The 19,990-nt window shown below is 38.0% G+C and overlaps 1 protein-coding gene across 1 annotated transcript in view; it reads right to left on the bottom strand.

Annotated features, from left to right (window-relative positions):
- LOC127796773 (anaphase-promoting complex subunit 1) overlaps positions 1-19,990 on the bottom strand; it is a 99,916-nt gene that overhangs the window by 46,256 nt on the left and 33,670 nt on the right. Inside the window, exon 10 of the mRNA XM_052329150.1 lies at positions 10,425-10,915. Within this exon, the coding sequence (XP_052185110.1) occupies positions 10,425-10,915 (491 nt within the window). The remainder of the gene's footprint in view (positions 1-10,424; positions 10,916-19,990) is intronic.

Consider the following 19,990-nt stretch of genomic DNA (forward strand, 5'->3'; position numbering starts at 1 on the left):
GAACTTTATGTCTTTAAGGTTGGAATACATCTCCTTTGTGGCATTCTCTTGTGCCATCTTGAGGAGGAAGAAGTTTCCTATCAAGTGTCGTTTATCAAAAGCGAGCACTATCCTTTTTAACAATGGTAGCTTTTTATGGGTTCAACTTAACAACACCTATGCTTTTTCACATGACCAAGCAATAACCCTTACAATGTTTTTTACACTTGGGCTGAAACAATAACCCTTACAATGCTTTTTTACACATGGGTTGAAGCAATAACGATTACAACTAAAATAAGATAGCCACCATAAAGGCTATGTTAAAACTAGATCACTATCGATACCCAAAAACTCACTCAATTACTCATCGAATCAACCACAATACATACACAAATCAGAAAGTAAAAGAAAGACAGAATTGAAATAGAAAATGAAGATCAAACTACAAGTCTTGCACGTCGATTTTACCCTGGTTCATGCCACGAAAATGGCACTACATCAGCAACTCCACTGAGAGAACAATCCACTAAGAATGAAAGAAATCAGTACAATGAATCACTCGCCCTCCCACACAACTCAAGTACAATACTCTCAAAAGATTCCAAGAACTATCCTTCTCACAGTTCTCTCTCTTTATCACCGCACTGGTACAAGATACTAGAATCATTTTAGATTGATGATCACAACTGAGCCCTTACTCTCATATTTATAAACTATGGCGCAGACCAACCTAGGGATATAACTATTAGAATTATTAATATATATTATAGTTATTATATGTGTGTTTTATTTTTATAATTAGATTAAGCCCATAAGTTTAAGGCCCAATTATACTTATTATAAATAACAAGCTTAGAGAGACTAGTCTCTTAGGTTTTTTCCTCATAATTATTTTCTCACATGGTATCAGAGCCATCGGTAAGGAAAAAAACCCTAGCCCCGCTGTGTATTTTTTTTCTAGCATTTAGAAACCCTACCATCACTGCCTAATACCAAAACCCCACTGTCCGGCCACCATTGGATAACAATGCCACCACCATCAAGTTCGCCGCCCCTAGATCGACCGACTGTCGAAGACTCGCCGCCGCCAAACCACCCACGCTCCACCGTAGATTGCTGCCTCCATCTCCACGCGCCGGCGCTTGACAGCGTATCCGCCGGCCACTTTTTTTCCAACTTCTCCAAATCTGATCGCTGGCAACTCCTTAAGCCACTTCCAGTGTCGAAACCCTCGCCATGTCTGATTTCAGTGACGCCGTTTCTATCGGTGCTATTCCCGCTTCGGTACCTATTGCCCCTGCCGCCTCTCAATCATTTACTGTCTCCAATCTTGGGACATCCAATATTACCACTGTCAAGTTGATAGGGTCGGCCAATTATCTCTCATGGGCAGCCTCTGTCAAAATGTGGTTCAAAGGGCAAGGCCAAGCAGATCATCTTACCACAAATGCTGAAAGTGTGCCATAAGCGAATCGGGCTAGATGGGAAATAGTTGATGCCCAGTTATGTAGCCTCCTATGGCAATCTATTGATCCTTCCATCATGCAACTCTTTCGACCCTTTGAAACTTGTGTTAACGTGTGAAAGGAAGCTAAAGAGTGTTATACAAACGACATCCAACGTTTGTACACTGTGGTTTCTAATATCAAGAATCTCAAGCAGGAGTCATCCATGGAATCTTATCTGGGGCAGGTTCAGGCTCTCATGCAAGAATTTGATGCTGTTTTTCCTCTCACTACGACTCATACAGAACAGATTGCTCAACGAGAGAAGTTTTTTATGGTTATTGCTCTTTCCGGTCTGAAACCAGAGTTTGACGCCATCAGGCATCAAATCTTGACCAGCTCCGCCAACCCTACCATGAAGGACTCTTTCAAAAGGTTGTTGAATATGATAAGTGCACATGGTATGTCATCTTCTTCTCATGTTGTTCCTCCAGCCGAATTTTCAGCCCTTGTGTCTCAGGCTTCAACCATAGGAGGAAATAGAGGACGCAATAATAATCGCTCACGTCCACAGTGTACCTTCTGTAAGAAACTAGGTAATCTTGAGGACAAATGCTGGAAGAAACATGGTTAGCCAGCTGCTCCACCTGTATCATCTACCAATGCAGCTCATGTATTTCAGAGCGATCCTAGTCCTGCTCAATCTCCACCAGGTTCGCAATTGGTACCTATGTCTGCAGCTGAGTATGATGCCTTCTTGAAGTTTCAGGCTACCCAGTCGTCTCATCTTGGAAATCCCGTTCCTTGTGTTACTCAAGGCTCATCTATTAGTCCTTGGATTATAGATTCTGGCGCCACTGACCATGTGTGTGGTAATGAACCTCTTTTCTCCTAACTTACATATTCTGATACATTACCTACTGTTACCCTTGGCTGATGGCACCAAAACTGCAGTTAAAGAAATCGGTCAAATCACACCCACCATGTCTTTCTCAATAAATTATGTTTTATATGTTCCTGATAGTCCTTTTAATTTGATTTCAGTTAGCCAACTTACCAAAACCCTTAACTGTTCTATTATCTTTACTCCTACCTTTGTTTTTGTTTAGGACCAGGGTACGGGGCGGACGATTGGCATCAGGGCGTGAGTCACAGGGTCACTATCATCTTGCTGTGCCTAGTTCGCCAGTAGCTTGCACCAGTGCCGCTTCTCCAGATCTTCTCCACTATCGTCTCGGTCATCCTAGCCTCTCCAAACTAAAGAAATTAGTTCTTAGTTTGTCGTCATTGTCCATGTTTAATTGTGAGTCGGGTCAGCGTGGTAAACACGCTCGTCATTCTTTTTCTCATCGAGTCAATAATAGGACTGAGGCTCCCTTTTCCCTTGTGCACTCTGATGTATGGGGGCCCAGTTGCATCAATTCTACTATTGGTTTTTCATATTTCGTTACTTCCATTGATGACTTTTCCCGTTGCACTTGGTTGTTTCTTCTTAAGAGTCGGTCCGAGTTATTTTCTATTTTTCAAACATTTACTGCTGAAATAAAAACACAGTTTGGAGTTTCTATCCATGCCTTCCGTAGTGATAATGCCCCTGAGTATTTTTCTTCTCCATTTACTACCTTTATGACTACTAATGGCATTCTGCATCAATCTTCTTATCCTTACACACCTCAACAAAATGAGATTGTTGAGCATAAGAATCGTCGTCTTATTGAGACTGCACGGACGCTCCTTTTACATGCCAATCTTCCCACCAAATTTTGGGACGATGCTGTTCTAACTGCATGTTATCTAATCAATTGCATGCTATCTTCAGCGTTACAGGAGCAAATTCCTCATTCCCTTTTGTTCCCTACATAGCCACTTTATTCTATTCCTCTTCGTGTTTTTGGATGTATTTGTTTTGTGCATTCTTTTTCACCTGGACAGGATAAGCTTGCTGCAAAATCTCTCAAGTGTATCTTCCTCAGCTATTCCCGGTTGCAAAAAGGCTATAAGTGTTACTCTCCTGAGCTGCATCGCTATTTTTTGTCTGCTGATGTCACATTCTTTGAACATCAGTCTTTTTTTTCAGTTGCTCAGCCTGATTCACAGAGTCTTCACCAGGTTTTGCCTGTTCCTTTTTCTTTTCTTCCGTTATCCTCCTCGAGTCCGTCTGTCTCCTCTGTGGCATCTACCCTACCGTTTTCTGGTCCACCTACCACAACTCCTCCACTTCTTACATATTACCGTCATCCTCATCCCACTACCAGCGCCAGCATTCCTCCAGCCCAAGATTCTCTTGACTCGTTCTCTTCGTCTGTGATCCCTCCTGCCACGAATCCTGAGCTCGACAATCTCCCCGTTGCTCTTCGCAAAGGTACACGGTTTACTTATATTCCCCATCATATTTATAACTTTTTATGCTATGACCGTTTGTCTCTTTCTTATAGTGCATTTGTTTCGAGCCTTTCTTTTGTTTCCATTCCTAAAACCACAGGTGAAGCTCTGTCCCATCCTGGTTGGCGTCAAGCTATGTTAGATGAGATTGACGCATTACATTCAAATGGTACTTGGGATTTGGTGTCTTTACCACCAAGAAAGACTCCTGTTGGGTATTCACTCCCAAAGTGGGTCTTGACGGCCAAGTGGAACGTCTTAAAGCCTGCTTGGTTGCCAAAGGCTTTACACAGATATATGGACTGGATTACAGCGATACTTTATCTCCTGTTGCGAAAATGGGCTTTGTTCGCCTCTTTCTCTCTCTAGCTGTTACGCGTCATTGGCCACTCTATCAGCTTGAAACTAAAAATGCATTTCTTCATGGTGATTTGCAAGAAAAGGTATATATGGAGCAACCACCTAGTTTTCTTGCTCAAGGGGAGTCTAATGTAGTCTACAAACTCAAGAAGTCTCTTTATGGTCTAAAACAATCTCCACGAGCGTGGTTTGGCAAGTTCAGCACTGTGGTTCAAGCCTTTGGACTCACTCGAAGTGAGGCTGATCATTCGGTTTTCTATCGCCATTCTGCTTCCTTATGTATCTACCTTGTTGTTTATGTAGATGACATTGTTATCACAGGGAGTGATCAGGTTGGAATACAGAAGCTGAAGGAACATCTACATCAACACTTTCAGACCAAAGACCTAGGCTGACTTCGGTATTTCTTGAGTATTGAAGTTGCTCAATCAGGAGATGGTATCTCAATTTTTCAGAGGAAGTATGCACTTAACATCTTAGAAGAAACTGGTATGGTGAATTGCAAACCAGTTGACACCCCAATGGATCCGCATATCCGACTCTTGCCGGGACAGGGGGAGCTTTATTCAGATCCTGGAAAGTATAGGAGACTGGTAGGCAAGTTGAACTATCTCACAGTCACTCGTCTTGACATTGCTTTTACTGTGAGTGTAGTTAACCACTTCCTTAGTTCTCCATGTGATTCTCACTGGGATGCTGTTATCCGAATGCTAAGATATATCAAAAGACTATCAGGTAAAGGGCTACTTTATGAGGATAAAGGACACACGGATATTTGTTGTTATGCAGATGCAGATTAGGCAGGATCTCCTTCTGATCATCAGTCAACTTCTGGGTATTGTGTTCTTGTGGGAGGAAATCTGGTTTCTTGGAAAAGTAAGAAACAAAATGTAGTAGTCAGATCTAGTGCAGAGTTAGAGTATCGGGCTATGGCTAATGCAACTTGTGAGCTCATCTGGCTTAAACAACTTCTGCAGGAACTCAAGTTTTGTGAAGTGTCTCCTATGAAGCTTATTTGTGATAATCAGACTGCCTTACACATTGCTTCTAATCCAGTGTTCCATGAGCAGACTAAGCATATTGAAATCGACTGTCACTTTGTTAGAGAAAAGCTGATTGAAAGTGTTATTGTTACAGAGTTTGTTAACTCCAATGATCAACTTGCAAATGTCTTCACCAAATCTTTAAAGGGTGCTCGAGTGGAATATATTTGTAACAAGTTTGGTGCATATTATATCTATACTCCAACTTGAGAGAGAGTGTTAGAATTATTAGTATATATTATAGTTATTATATGTGTTTTATTTTTGTAATTAGATTAAGCCCATAGGTTTAAGACTCATTATACTTATTATAAATAACAAGCTAAGAGAGTCTAGTCTCTTAGGTTTTTTCCTCATAATTATTTTCTCACAATAACCAACTCTATAAAGTCTAAACTATCCCTAGTTTATTCAGTTAATTACATAAACATCTGCACACTAACTACCACTCGATCATCATCATTAACTCCTCTAATTTCTTCTAAGCTTCCAACAAACTTAACTCGGGCAAAACATCAACAGGCCAAAGTAGCAATCTCCAGAAAAGTAAAGACAACTTGTCGTACCTGTTGTTTAACTCATTCACAGCAAGCAAATTTTTTAAAAACTCTTAGGTTTTCTTAGTTGAGTTCGTGCAAATCACCTTCCTAGGATATTTGTTGAGCCGATGACGAGGCAATGACAATAGGGGAAGTCACGAGTGTTGTCATCGAATGACCACTTGATGACGACCGACGAATTAGCCTTCTCTAGTGTGACTATCTGCCTTCTCCATGAGTCTACCTGCGACCAACATCTACCATATTTGATGCCAAAGTGCTGCTTTGTGCTGCGTCTTTTCATCTTCTCCGATGACTACGATGGCTGTTCAAGTTTTGTGCTACAAACCCTATTGTTTTCCTCGTCGATCTTCGTTCTGCAACCCTTCGCTTCCTCCGACGCAGTTTTGTGATTGTGGTTAGTTATCCCTTCAATGGCGGTGATTGTGATTGCCATTAAGGGGCGACAATGACAGTGACGGTGGGGGCTAGGGCTATGGCTGCAGTTGGGGCTACGGCTATGGCGGATGAAGTTAAAAGAGATGAAGGAGATCTGTAGTGGGAGACGATGGCAAATAACTTTGCCATCTTCGCCACTCTCTCTCTCTCTCTCTCCCCCCCCCCCCCCCTCTGAACTACCTGTCTCACTACTCTGATACCATGTAGATATTTGGACATAATTAACTTCTCTCTAATTATTATTCAGATTAAACAAATTTACATACAAATAGTAACTACTCATATGGTGGCAGTTACAAAAAAAACTGCACTTAGAAAATGAATAACTATATAAAAACTTGTCCCTATAGTTTGTCTAACTACCTAAGAGTCTCTATTTCTTGTACATGTTTTTCTATAAGTATCATAATGTATCATATTTTTCGTTGAGTAACTAAATTCATTCTTACATTATATTCTAAAAAAAATGTTAAACTTATTAAACTAAGAAATGAATAATTTTTAAAATACTTTTCTTTGACAAAATATAATGGCAACATATATTGTTTTCCTTATCCAAATAATAATCTAAAATTTTAGTTATTAATAAATGACCAATTAGAAAGATCTTTTAATTTATCTTAACATTTCTCTTTTTGAAATTTTTTTATCATCTGACTATCAAATTTTAATAATATGGCTATTTATCTCACATTGTTTTCCACTTAAGAAACTTGTCTCAAGTGTCCACGTCCAACAAAACCTATGCCACAAGCTTGCATACATGCTTCTTACGCAGCAATTGCGATTTGTTTTCAAATTTTACACCATAAATGAATTTAAAAATATTCATACTACTGAAACCTAAGGATAATGTCTAATATTAACTCCATAGACAAAATGAATCACATGAAGCGCAACATGCATTGTAAGTTGTTCAGAGGCTTGAAGAGTGATTTTTATACACTTCTGATGAAGATTTCATCTTCAGGAAGTGGCAAAGATTTCATCTCCAGGAAGTGGCAAATATCAAACTAAATGGTAAAGTGAGTTTAATATCAACAAGTTTAGCTAAGAAATATGGATCTCCCAAATTCAATATCCATGTCACTAAACCTGCATGACACATATTTTTAGTCCTACTACTTAGCTACAAAATGTGTCTCATCCCCCAAACCATTCTCGAGACTTTCTTAGCCCCTAGAGTCTTAACCACTTCCATCATCAAACTCACCAATTTTCATTTCCTAAACTCATCAATTAATCGATCTTTTAAGTAGCTAATTAGTAGGACTCACTTCCCATTTTGACTCCAAACAATCCTCGAGTCAATAAATTCTGAATCACTATTCTCAACCCCTAAGCAAATCAATTATTGGGTTAATTACTCACTCAAAATTCCTTCTCAAGTTTGCTTGTGTCCCAACAAGCAAGCGCTTCCAAGGTTTCATTCTACTTCTAGTTACTAAGTTCTCTCTAATACTAACCGAAACACTCTGCTTTCTCGAGTGTTATTTTTCTAAAAGAAATGTTTTATTTTTCAAATCAAATATATATATATATGTGTGTGTGTGTGTGTATCCTAATTAATACAGTTTACTACCCTTATTTTATTGAAACATGAACGGTACTTCATTTTAGGATCAAACCTAATAATCAAAATTGAACATACTTGTACTGGGTATTAAGAATAAGGTGTTCATGTCAACATACATATCATATGAATAAACTCTAAAAAATAATAATAATTATTACAAACCACATATACCTAAAGTGCATCAATTATTAAATAACCATGCCTTTCCCCTATTCTTGAAACATCTATTTTCCCTCGAAGGTACTCAAGCTACTTGGCATGTAAGTGATGAAAATGCTTAGTGAATCCCTTAAAATCATTTTTCATGCGTACCATGCTCTACCTATCCACACCTTATAACCAAAGGGCTATAAACACACTAATTCACTTATAAATTGAACCTAACAACACGATAAGAAGTAATTAACACCATTTACCCATTGATAATGAATTATAGTCTCCTCTAATAAGTCACCAGGTCATAAGGGAATGACATGGCCATGAATGCATGTTCAATGACATTAAATCAAAATTTAATGCATTTAATTTAAGCACACACATCAATATTTCAACAATTTGGGGCTAATATGCAATTTCATAAAGCCAAATAGGCATAAAATGTTAAAGAAGTGGTCACATATGCAATAAATTTGAGAGCATAAACAAAAATTTCCAAATTTGTCTAGTTAAAACTATAATAAAACAAAAGTTTTGGGGTGAATGTGTCACCTTTAAAAGTTTAGAAACTTTCTAAAATTGCACCCATGTCCCCAAAACTTTATAGAAATTGTGCCCACCCCTCATTCTTCTCTAGCAGATCCTTTCACCGCTGGCAACGCTCTAACCAAACCTCACCATTGTTGTTGTTGTCGAAAATAGCAGCGGTCAAGCCTAGAACCCTCATGACGCTGTCTACGCCCCTCTACATATAAAAGCGTTTAAAGTCGCCAAAAGCTATTGTTTTTCATCTTTTCCAACAAGTCCTTGAACAGGTTTTTCTGTCAACACCAAATCTCATTTTTCTCTTCTTTTTCCTTGCTCGTTGCTCCACGTTTTGAAGAAATCCATCAGATTTTATAGCCCATTTTTGGTAACTTTTACACAAGGATCACATTGCCTTTCACCTTATCAAGCCCGATTTTGGCATTTTTGGCTCAATCTCCTTGGATTTCACAAGATTTATTCATCATTTTAGATTTCCAAATCTTCTCTGATCAAATCCAAGAAATTTCATATCAAAATTGGCAAAATCTCATATTGTCTAGTGGGTCATCGATGTTCTTTTCTAATTTTCTTTGATTTTTTTCCCACAAACTTCTAGCCTCAATATATTACTCGTGTGGTCAAAAATTAGTGTTAAAAGTACTGGTATGTTCTCTTCCATGCCATCTATCATAAAACAATTTGGTCCAATTCGCAACCGTTCACTCAAAATTTTGGCTCAAAGTGGTTTACTCAAGTTGTTCATCGTGTCCTCGACAACTTTTTCCCTAATCTTTCGAGCTCAATTATTTTCGATTCAAGGGAAAATTGTGAAATCCGGCCACATCGTTCTATTCTCAATCATGCCTACTTCAACACCCATCTTTCGATTCGTTTAAATTTGAGCTTGTTCGAATTTCATTCGGATTGAAAACAAGGTATTCAACCAAATCACTATGCGTTACGACCATCTTCAACCTCGAATAACTTTTAACTTGTTTGACAATTTCTAATGAAAGTGGGTCACACCAGTTCGTCTTCAAACCAACTGTGAAACCCAATAATGAGCTTGAGCCAATTTGGTCTTCTTTGTTCGAATTTTGAGTCCGAAGTTCGTGCCTCAAAATGTTAAAACTTTTTCCCACAATCTTTTGAGAAATTACATTCCTACACCGATTTTTGACAATTACCAAGATATCCTTGGCATGGAATTTGAATTACCAAAAATGCTCTTAGTTCACTTTCTTTCAGAAAAATCACGATCTCTTATTCTTTGAATTTTATTTAAAATACCAAGTATTACAAATAACAACAATTTTAGTACAATAAAAATCCTAAAATTGTTGAAAAGAATTAACATTTATAATAAATATCATTAACAGTTGTCACTATACTATAATATTAGCAATATCCTAAATATTGTATTAATAGTGTTAATCTAACTAATTCATAATTTTAGTGATAATAATTATTTAAAATGTTAATATAATAATAAATTATTATCATTAAAACAATAATATGAGTAAATCATGAAAAAAGTATTGATGTTAATAACTTTATAATATGAAATAATTTTTAATATCATTACATTATTTTTATTATAATAATAATTTAATTATTAATTTTAATGTTGTAATAATATTATTAATAAAAAAGAAATTGGATTGTACAATAATTAAACACGTGTTTTGTATAACCATTTTGAACACTTTTTTCAGTTTTCGAGATAAGAAAATAGTTTTCATTATTTAACATATTTTATAGATTTTATGTGGAAATGGAAAAACTGGAGAAGTGGACAATTGGAGATTGAAAACTGGAAAACGTTTTCTATAAATAAACAGCCCATAAGCAACTCATAAACTTTGTAAGAGTATGCTGCAAAACAAGCATGAAAAGCCTGAATCAAACCGAAGCACATAAGCAAAATGAATCCACATAAGGAACAACAATTTACCGTTTACGAAGATTGTCCAGTTTCAAACTTTCATATACTGCATGCAGAGTATCCAAAGTCTCCATCAATAGCTGAGAGTAGAATGACTTATCTGGACTTTGTGCACAAGCTGTAAATGATCCAGAGGAACCTGATTCTTGAAAGTCAAGGGAACTTCCAGCTGAAATTCCAGTGATAACATTAGTTTTCCAATAGTTCTTGTGAAATTTGCTGTTGATAAGGAAGTCCCATGAAGAGCATGAAATAGAATCTGAAGGTCTTTGTGGAATGGATCGAGATTTTGAGCACATTTGCAATAAAATATTACTATATGACTCCCATTCTGAATCAACACTAGCATCAGCCTTAGATAAATAAGCAGAATCACCATCGCCCCAAAGAAGGACAAGAAAATGATTATAAAAGCTAGAAGTAAGTCCCATAGCCATTGCAGTTATGCAATCATTGGCCAAGGAAGACGAAGGGCTTCTCCGAAGTGCACATCTAAAGATCTGGAAAAATAGAAGGCAAAACAAAATAGATATATAGACGCCATGTTAGTTTCTAGAATATAGAAAGGAAAGCACATAAAAGTCAATACCACTTTAGTGAGATTTCGTTTGTCTTTCATACATCTTGGAAACGTGCCACAAACTCTTAATCAAGGTCTACAGAGCATTCAATGGACTATTGGCCATTAAAAACAAAATCAAATTTGCTACCTAGGAGACATTTTACGGATTGATGGAATATATTTCAAGAGCTTGAAAATAGTTCAGACAAAGCACCAGTGGGTATTTAAAAGGACATCAAACTTGCATCCATCCATATTTACATACATGTTAGACCACATACACATGATAAATGTAAAGGTAAAAGAAAAGTTTGCCATTATAAAGGATACTGTTGGCGTAAGGAGATTCAAGAAAAAGGAAAGAAGCCAGCTGTGGCAACTTATAGAATGCTGAAGGTTTTAGGAAGTTTCTAAATCTTGTTTAGGATAGTTTCCTAAATTCAAATTAGGATACTTTCCTAATGTGTTGTATTATAATCTTTCCTAAAGCTGTAAATATCAAACCCCATAACTAGGGCTGCATGTAAATAAAATATTCAAGCTTTCCATTTGTTGAACCAGAGAAATAAAATGGAGAAAACCCTAGAAGAGAACTTGGTGAGGTCTAGCCTCTTTCTATTGAGATTTATAGTAGAGCTATACACTAATTAAGGCTAAAATTAAGGCCTAATTACAAGCTGATTGACAGCCTAATTACAACATATTCCAACACTCCCCCTCAAACTAGAGCATATAGGTCATATGCACCAAACTTGTTACAAATGAAACCAATACGAGAACCTCGAAGAGACTTAGTGAAGATGTCTGCCAGTTGATCAACTGAATTGACAAAACTAGTGACAATTCATCTAGATAAAATATTTTCTCTGATGAAATGATAGTCAATTTCTATGTGTTTGGTCCTCTCATAAAATACAGGATTTGAGGCTATATGCAAGGCAACTTGATTATCACAGATTAACTTCATTTGCATCACCTCGCCATATTTTAATTCTTAAAGCAACTATTTCAACCATATAAGTTCACATGTTGCCAAGGCCATAGCACGATATTCTGTTTCGACACTAGACCTCGCAACCACATCTTGCTTCTTACTCTTCCAAGATACCAAGTTGCCACCAATTAAAACATCGTAGCCGGAAGTAAAGCGTCTATCTGAAGGAGATCCTGCCCAATCGGCATCAGAATACCCAATCACCTGGGTATGACCCTTATCTTTATATAACAATCTCTGACCTAGTGCGCCTTTGATATATCTAAGAATATGAACAGCAGCATCCCAATGACTATCAAATGGAGACTACAAAAACTGATTAACCACACTCACAGCAAAAGAGATGTTTGGTCGAGTGATAGTGAGGTAATTTAGCTTTTCAACAAATCTGCGATATCAACTAGGGTCAGATAATAGCTCCCCCTGTCCTGGTAAGAGCTTGATATTCGGGTCCATGGGGGTATCAATCGGTCTACAATCAAGCATGCCAACCTCCTCAAGAATGTCTCAGGCATATTTCTTTTGTGAAATAACTATGTTGCTTTTGGACTAGGCCACTTCAATGCCAAGAAAATATTTTCACTTACCCAAATCTTTAGTTTGGAAACAGTTAAGAGATATATCTTTAGTTGAAGAATACCATCTTAATCATTGCCAGTGATAACAATATCGTCCACATAAACCACTAGATAAATGCATTGACCATTTGATGAGTGGCAATAAAAAACAGAGTGGTTGGCCTCACTGCGAATCATACCAAATTCCTGAAGAATTGTACTAAACTGTCCAAACCAAGCTCGTGGAGATTGTTTCAACCCACAAAGAGAGCGACGGAGTTTGTATACTAGTCCAGACTCCCCCTGAGCAACAAAGCTAGGTGGTTGCTCCATATAAACTTTCTCCTAAAGATCACCATAAAGTGTAAAATATCAGAAACCCTAGGAGAGGAGATCGACTATTAGAGAGAAAAGATAAGCGAACAAGATAAGAGAAAATCAAACTAACTTCCTAATTCAGATTTCAAAATGAATCAATGAATGAACAAACAAATAGCTTTGTTGTTTATATAGAGAACAGCTAAAGCTTTACAGCAACACACTAATAAGCGCTAAGGCAGCTTAAATTAAAACACACAGCAAGCTACCAAGCTACAATATAAACTACTGAAAACAAAGTGCTTTAACATTCCCCCTCAATTAGAACTCTCATGAACCATAAGCTGCCCACAAGATGCTTTAACATTCCCTCTCAATGAGGACTCTTCTGAACTGCCACCCTTGTGCACTGGAGAAAATTTTAAGCCAAGTTTATTACACAAAAACCAAAAACGATCCTGAGAGAGCCCTTTTGTAAAAACATCAGCAATCTGATGTTCTGTAGGAACATATCTGATTTATATTTCATCATTTTCAACCTTTTCTCGAATCAAATGAATATCAAGCTCTATGTGCTTAGTTCTCCCATGAAAAACTGGATTTTCAGCCATACTCTTAGCAGCCAAATTGTCAGTCCACACAATAGGTTTAGAAGGAATAGAATCTAAAAATCCCAGCTCAGAAAATAAGGACTTCAGCCATAATAATTCTGTTACACCTTGAGTAATGGCGCGGTATTCAGCCTCACCAATTGATCGAGCAACCACCGTTTGTTTTCTAGAACCCCAAACAATCAGATTACAGCCAAGAAAGGCACAAAAACCACTAGTGAAGCGCCTTGTAACCTTGCACCCTGCATGATCTGCATCGGTATATACTGAAAGAGCTAAACTACCAGGTGAGGGAGAGAAGAAAATACCAAAACCCATTGTGCCTTTCAAATATCTAATCAGCCGTTTACAAGCAACCCAGTGCTGCACTTTAGGAGATGCCAAAAACTGGCTTAATCTATTTACCACAAAGGCAATATCGACCGAGTGTATGTCAAGTATTGAAGAGAGCCAATTAGGGTTCGATACAAAGATGGATTAGAAAATAGTTCACCTTCATTTGTAAGAGAAAATGCAGAAGTGGCAGGAGTTGCACAAGGCTTATAGTCATACATATCAGCTTTCTTTAACAAATCCATAGTGTACTTGGCTTGAGTTAAGTAAATTCCAGCTGAATTTCTAAGAGCTTCAAACCCTAAGAAGTAATTGACTGAACCTAGTGTTTTTAAAGCAAAACTGCTGTCCAAATCTCTAATACAAAGCTGAAGAGTAGCAGAATCTGATCCAGTTATAAGAATATCATCAACATAAACCAAAGCAAATAAAAGATAAGAGGCAGTCCATTTAATGAAGAGAGAAACATCAGAGGTAGCTCTTGTGAAGCCCCAATTCTGAAACGCAGATTTCAGCTTTACATACCAAGCACGAGGTGCTTGTTTTAAACCAAAGAGGGACTTCTTTAATTTGCAAACATGAGAGGGATATCGAGAACTCACAAAACTCTCAGGTTGAGTCATGTAAACAGTTTCTTCCAAATCACCATTTAGAAAAGCATTATTAATATCAACTTGTTGGATATCCCAACCAAAGATGGCTGCTAATGAAAACAATACTATGATTGTTGGAGCCTTTACAACAAGGCTAAAGGTCTCAACATAATCCACATCAGGTGTTTGTAGAAAACCCTTAGCAACCAGCCTTGCTTTATACTTAAGAACAAAACCATCTGACTTATATTTGACCCTAAAAACCCATTTACTTCCAATGATGTTCATATCTTCTAAAAAGGGAACAAGATCCCAAGTTTTATTTCTCTGCAATGCTGCAAATTCTTCTTGCATAGCCTGCAACCATCGAGAATCTAGCAAAGCCTCATGAACTGAATAAGGTTCTAGACAACTCACTAAGGCATGAGGGGAGGTAGTAACAAGTCTTTGGGTTTTAGATCGGGTCATCATAGGATGTATAGAAGGAGCAGCAGGCGGTTTGGATTTGGGAATTGAAACTGGCTGAATAGAGGGAGGAGGAAAAGATTGAATAGATGATTGTTCACAAGGAGAAGTGATAGCAGGAGAAGTTACTGAAGCTTGCGGACAAAACACTGAGTTTGACAAGGAAGGAGGTAAGACAGGTGCTACTTTGGACAATTTGGAATAGGAAGGAAGAGACTGAAAATGAGAAGTGTAAGGAAGAGACTGAAAATGAGAAGTGGATAACCCAACATTTGTAGTAGATGATGAAAAAGAAGGAGAAACAAACAGTGAGGGATAGGGAAAATCATTAGGATTAAAATGAACATGCCTTGATACATAGATCCTTCCGGATGGATGCAAACATTTATACCCCGCTTGAGAATGACTATAACTTAGAAACACACATTTGGATGTATGAAAAGCAAATTTGTGCTTATTATAGGGTCTAAGAAAAGGAAAGCAAGCACAACCAAATGGCTAGAGAAGCAAATAGTTAGGAGATTTCTCAAACAACAACTGAAATGGACTAGAAATTTTAATAGGTGACACTGGCAGCAAATTTATGACATGAACTGCAGTTTGAAAAGCTTCTACCCAATACTTAAGAGGCATATGGGAATGAGCTAATAGAGTTAACCCCATTTCAACTATATGTCGATGTTTTCTCTCGACCACACCATTTTGTTGATGTGTGTAGGGACATGAAAACCGAGCTTGAATACCAAAGCTTCTAAGATAAGGCAAAAAGGCCTTAAACTCTCCCCCATTGTCAGTTTGTAAAGCTTTGAATTTGTGGTGATATTGCAGTTCAACAAATTTATGAAAGGTTATAAAGGTGGGTAGAGCATCTGATTTGAGTTTCAAAGGATATAGCCAAGTATATCGGGTATACGCATCACAAATATAATATAGTATCTATAACCCTCAATGGAAAGAACAGGGGAGGGCCCCCATAAATCGGAATAGACAAGTTCTAAAGGTTTAGTTGCTTTAATCTCATAATGATTAAATGGCAGCTGACAAAATTTCCCAAGCTTGCAAGAATTACAAAAAGGAATAGAAGAAAAGGGAACTTGAATTTTATTCAATATAAGCTGCAATACACGAGTTGATGGATGCCCTAAACGAGCATGCCATTGTTTACAAACATCAGAACTAGTGTGAACTACACTGAAACAATGATGCGGCAACTCATGACAGAATGAGTGCTTATTATTACAGGCATTATTGTACTGCTTTCTACATGTAGAAAAAGAAGTAGATGAATAGCATTAATAGGCTCAATAAAATGAACAGAGGGACTGATTGCAGCCGGAACAAAAGCTGAATTCAGCTGGTAGAGTCCATTCCTAAGATGGCCTTGAAGTAGCACCTGTTTGGAATCCTTGTCCTTGACAACACATGAATGGGAATCAAATTCAGTAACAACATTATTATCTCGAGTTAATTGAGAAACACTAATCAGATTTTTCTTCATGTGAGGAACATGAGATAAAGAAACAAAAGATTGAGGAGATAAGACAAAGGAAAGTTGTGTAGCACCAATAGCTGAGATAGGTAAAGACTTACCATTACCAATTGTAACTTTATCACTGCCATGATAGGGTGAATGATTGGACAGATTGTGAACATTGGAGGTAATGTGGTTTGTGGCACCAGAATCCACAAACCATGCAGGATCAGACTAATCATAAAGCAAGAATGAGGGTTCAGATGGCTGAGGGATAGTGCCATGAGCATTGCCATGATATGAATCTAAATCAGTCATGTAGCCTTCGCTAGAGTCCCGAACAGAAGCTAGGTATACCTGAGAATCACGAAAATTAGTTGGACCACCTGAATTTCCTCTTCCAAAATTAGAACCAGAATTCCGATAAAAATTCTTATCAAATCTGTGGTAGCACTTATCCACAAAATATCCTAGTTTGCCACAAAGCTAACAATAAATTCTTTTGCCATTCAATCTACCTCTCCCTCTACCTCCTCTAGTACCAAATTGATCTCCTCAATTATTATAACCCCCTCTTGTATTCGGAACAAATCCATTTCCATTTCCATTTCCATTTCCATTTTGTGCAAAATAAGAAGCAACATTAACAGACATTGAAGATGACATAGGTGAATCAAAAGCAGTTGTCAAAGGTGGCACAATTTGTGTGACTAACCACTGTTCATGCATTAATAGAAGATATTGCACCTTTTCTAAATCTATTTCATCCATCTGGTCTGTTATAAGACTAACAACAGTCTCATAGTCATGATCTAATCCATTTAAAATAGCTAATAATAGCTCCTTAACAGGAAGAGGTTCTCCTATGGCTGCCAGCGCATGACCGATCGTTTTGATCTTTAAAATGTAGTCATTAACAGATAGAGACTCCTTCTTGACTGAACGTAATTGTTGCTTTAATTGAAAAGATTTTGCAACAGTTTGTCTAGAATAAAGTTTCCCCAAGGTAGACCATACCTCAGCAAATGATTCACAATGAATCACCTGCGCCAAGACATCTTTATCAATGGTCGAGAAAAGCCAGCCAAGAAGAAGCTGGTCTTACCGCAGCCAATCCATATAGTTATCATTCAACTTCGTAGCTTCAACATCACCACTATCTGGATCCATAATAAACTTTGGAGGAGGTGTCGAATTGTTTAGAAATTGGATAAGATCAAATGCTCGAATAGTAGCTAGAACTTGAGCTTTCCAAAAGATATAGTTCCCGTTGTCGAGCTTGATTGGTACATAGTTCAAGGCTTTCGCAACTGCACCAAAGCCAGTATGCGAAGCCGAGGAAAGAAAGAAAGACGAACGAGGAGGAATCGAATAAGAGGTACAGTGATTCAAATCGGACGCCATGACTTACGTCGAAGGCTCTAATACCATGTAAAATATCAGAAACCCTAGGAGAGGAGATCGACTAATAGAGAGAAGAGATAAGCGAACAAGAGGAGAAAATCGAACTAACTTCGTAATTCAGATTTCAAAATGAATCAATGAATGAACAAACATATAGCTTTGTTGTTTATATAGAGAACAGCTAAAGCTTTACAGCAACACACTAATTAGCGCTAAGGCAGCTTAAATTAAAACACACAGCAAGCTACCAAGCTACAATATAAACTACTGAATACAAAGTGCTTTAACATGAAGAAAAGCATTCTTAATATCCAACTGATAGAAAGGCCAATGATTCATCGCAGGCAATGGATAAAACCAAGCACACAAAGGCAATCTTAGCCACCGAGAAAAAGGTGTCACCGTAATTCAATCCGAAAATCTGAGTGTAGCCTTTGGCAACCAGGCGTGCCTTAAGGCAACCAACCTTCACAGTATAGACCCAGCGACAACCAACAGAAGATTTACCAAGAGAAAGAGAAACCAATTCCCAAGTGCCACATAATGCGGAGCATCCATCTCATCAACCATGGCCTGGCACCACCCTGGATCTAAAAGTGTCTCACAGGTAGTTCTAGGGACAACAATAGAAAATAAAGTGGGCACAAAAGCATAATAGGGTGAAGCCAAGCGATGATAGCTAAGGAAGGAGTGTATGGGGTGAGGGTTGCAAGTAGAACGTATATTTTTTCAAGTGGCAATGGGCTAAGGAGAAGCAACAACTAGCTCGAAAGTAACCGGCAGGTCGAGGTAGGTAAGGATGTCGGAGCACAAGGTGAGTCAATAGGTTCTTTGTCAACAACCGCAGGAGGATGTAGACGGCAATGATAAACATGAAGGGGACGCTCAGGAACAGTGGGAGCAATATCTGAGGTGGGAGAACAAAGGTAAGGAGTAGGAAGAACCCCAAAAACTATGCGACTCTTGACAATAGAAGAGAGAAAGAAAAGAGATGTCTCAAAAAAAGTTAACATCAACAGAGATGAAATAACGCTTCTTACCAGGAGAGTAAAATCGATAATCTTTCTGAAGTAGAGAGTAGCCAAAGAAAATGCACTTGATAGCCTTGGCTGAAAGTTTGGGACGACCAAGGGTCATGTCATGAACAAAACAGGTGCAACCAAACCAAAGACACGAAGGGGAAGGAGATAAAGACTCTGAGCAGGGAAAATGATGGATTGAGGGATCTCATGCTGTAAGACAGAGGAACGCATCTGGTTAATGAGGTGACATGCAGTGAGAATGGCATCAGCCCAAAAATGGAAAGGAACATGACTATGCAGTAAAAGAGTGTGAGTGGTTTCAATCAAATGACAGTTTTTGTGCCCGGCAACTCCATTCTGCTGGAGTGTATAGGCACAAGAGGATTGATGTAAAATACCCTGAGAAGCCATGAAAGTAGTGAAAGAAGCTAAAAAATATTCTCTAGCATTGTCATTGGAAGGTACGAATAGAAACATTAAATTGAATTTGAATTTCCCCACACAAGTCCTTAAAAATAGTAAATAACTCAGAACGATTTTTCAGTAAAAACACCTAAGTACATCGAGAGTAATCATCGATGAAAGTGACAAAATACTGAAAACCTAAAACAGATGGAACATGACAAGGACCCCAAACATCACTATGGACAAATTCAAAGGGGGACGTAGCTCGAATATTGACACGCTTTGAAAAGGAAGTACAGGACTATTTTCCAAGCTGACACGACTCACAATTTAAAGTGGAAACATTAGAAAGACGTGGGACCATCTTTTGTAATTTGGATAGACTCGAATGTCCCAAACAATTATGAAGAAAAGTAGGAGACTCGGTAGAGATGCAAGCTACTAGTGAAGAGGGCCTGTCAAGATAATAAAGTCCCAACAACTCACGCTCGGTGCCAATCATCTGTCCCGTAGCCCGGTCCTACACAACAACAGAATCAGCAAAGAAGGTTATGGAACAATTAAGAGCACGTGTTAATTTACTAACATAAGCAAGATTGAAGGGGCTTCCAAGAACATATAAAACAGAATGTAAGGGTAACAATGAAGGGGTCGGACTTAACCAATGCCTATAGCAGATGTTTTGGAACCGTTGGCAAAAGTAAGAGTTGGCATATAGGAAGAAGTAGAGAGATAGGAAAAAAGATTTTGCTTACCAAGAGATGATCGGCTGCCCCAAAATCGAGAACCCATGGTCCAGGAGTGGTAGAACAAGTAACACAAGCAATAGAATTACTAGTG

This window comes from Diospyros lotus, chromosome 3 (assembly GCF_014633365.1).
Source record: "Diospyros lotus cultivar Yz01 chromosome 3, ASM1463336v1, whole genome shotgun sequence".
Classification (NCBI taxonomy): Eukaryota; Viridiplantae; Streptophyta; class Magnoliopsida; order Ericales; family Ebenaceae; genus Diospyros; species Diospyros lotus.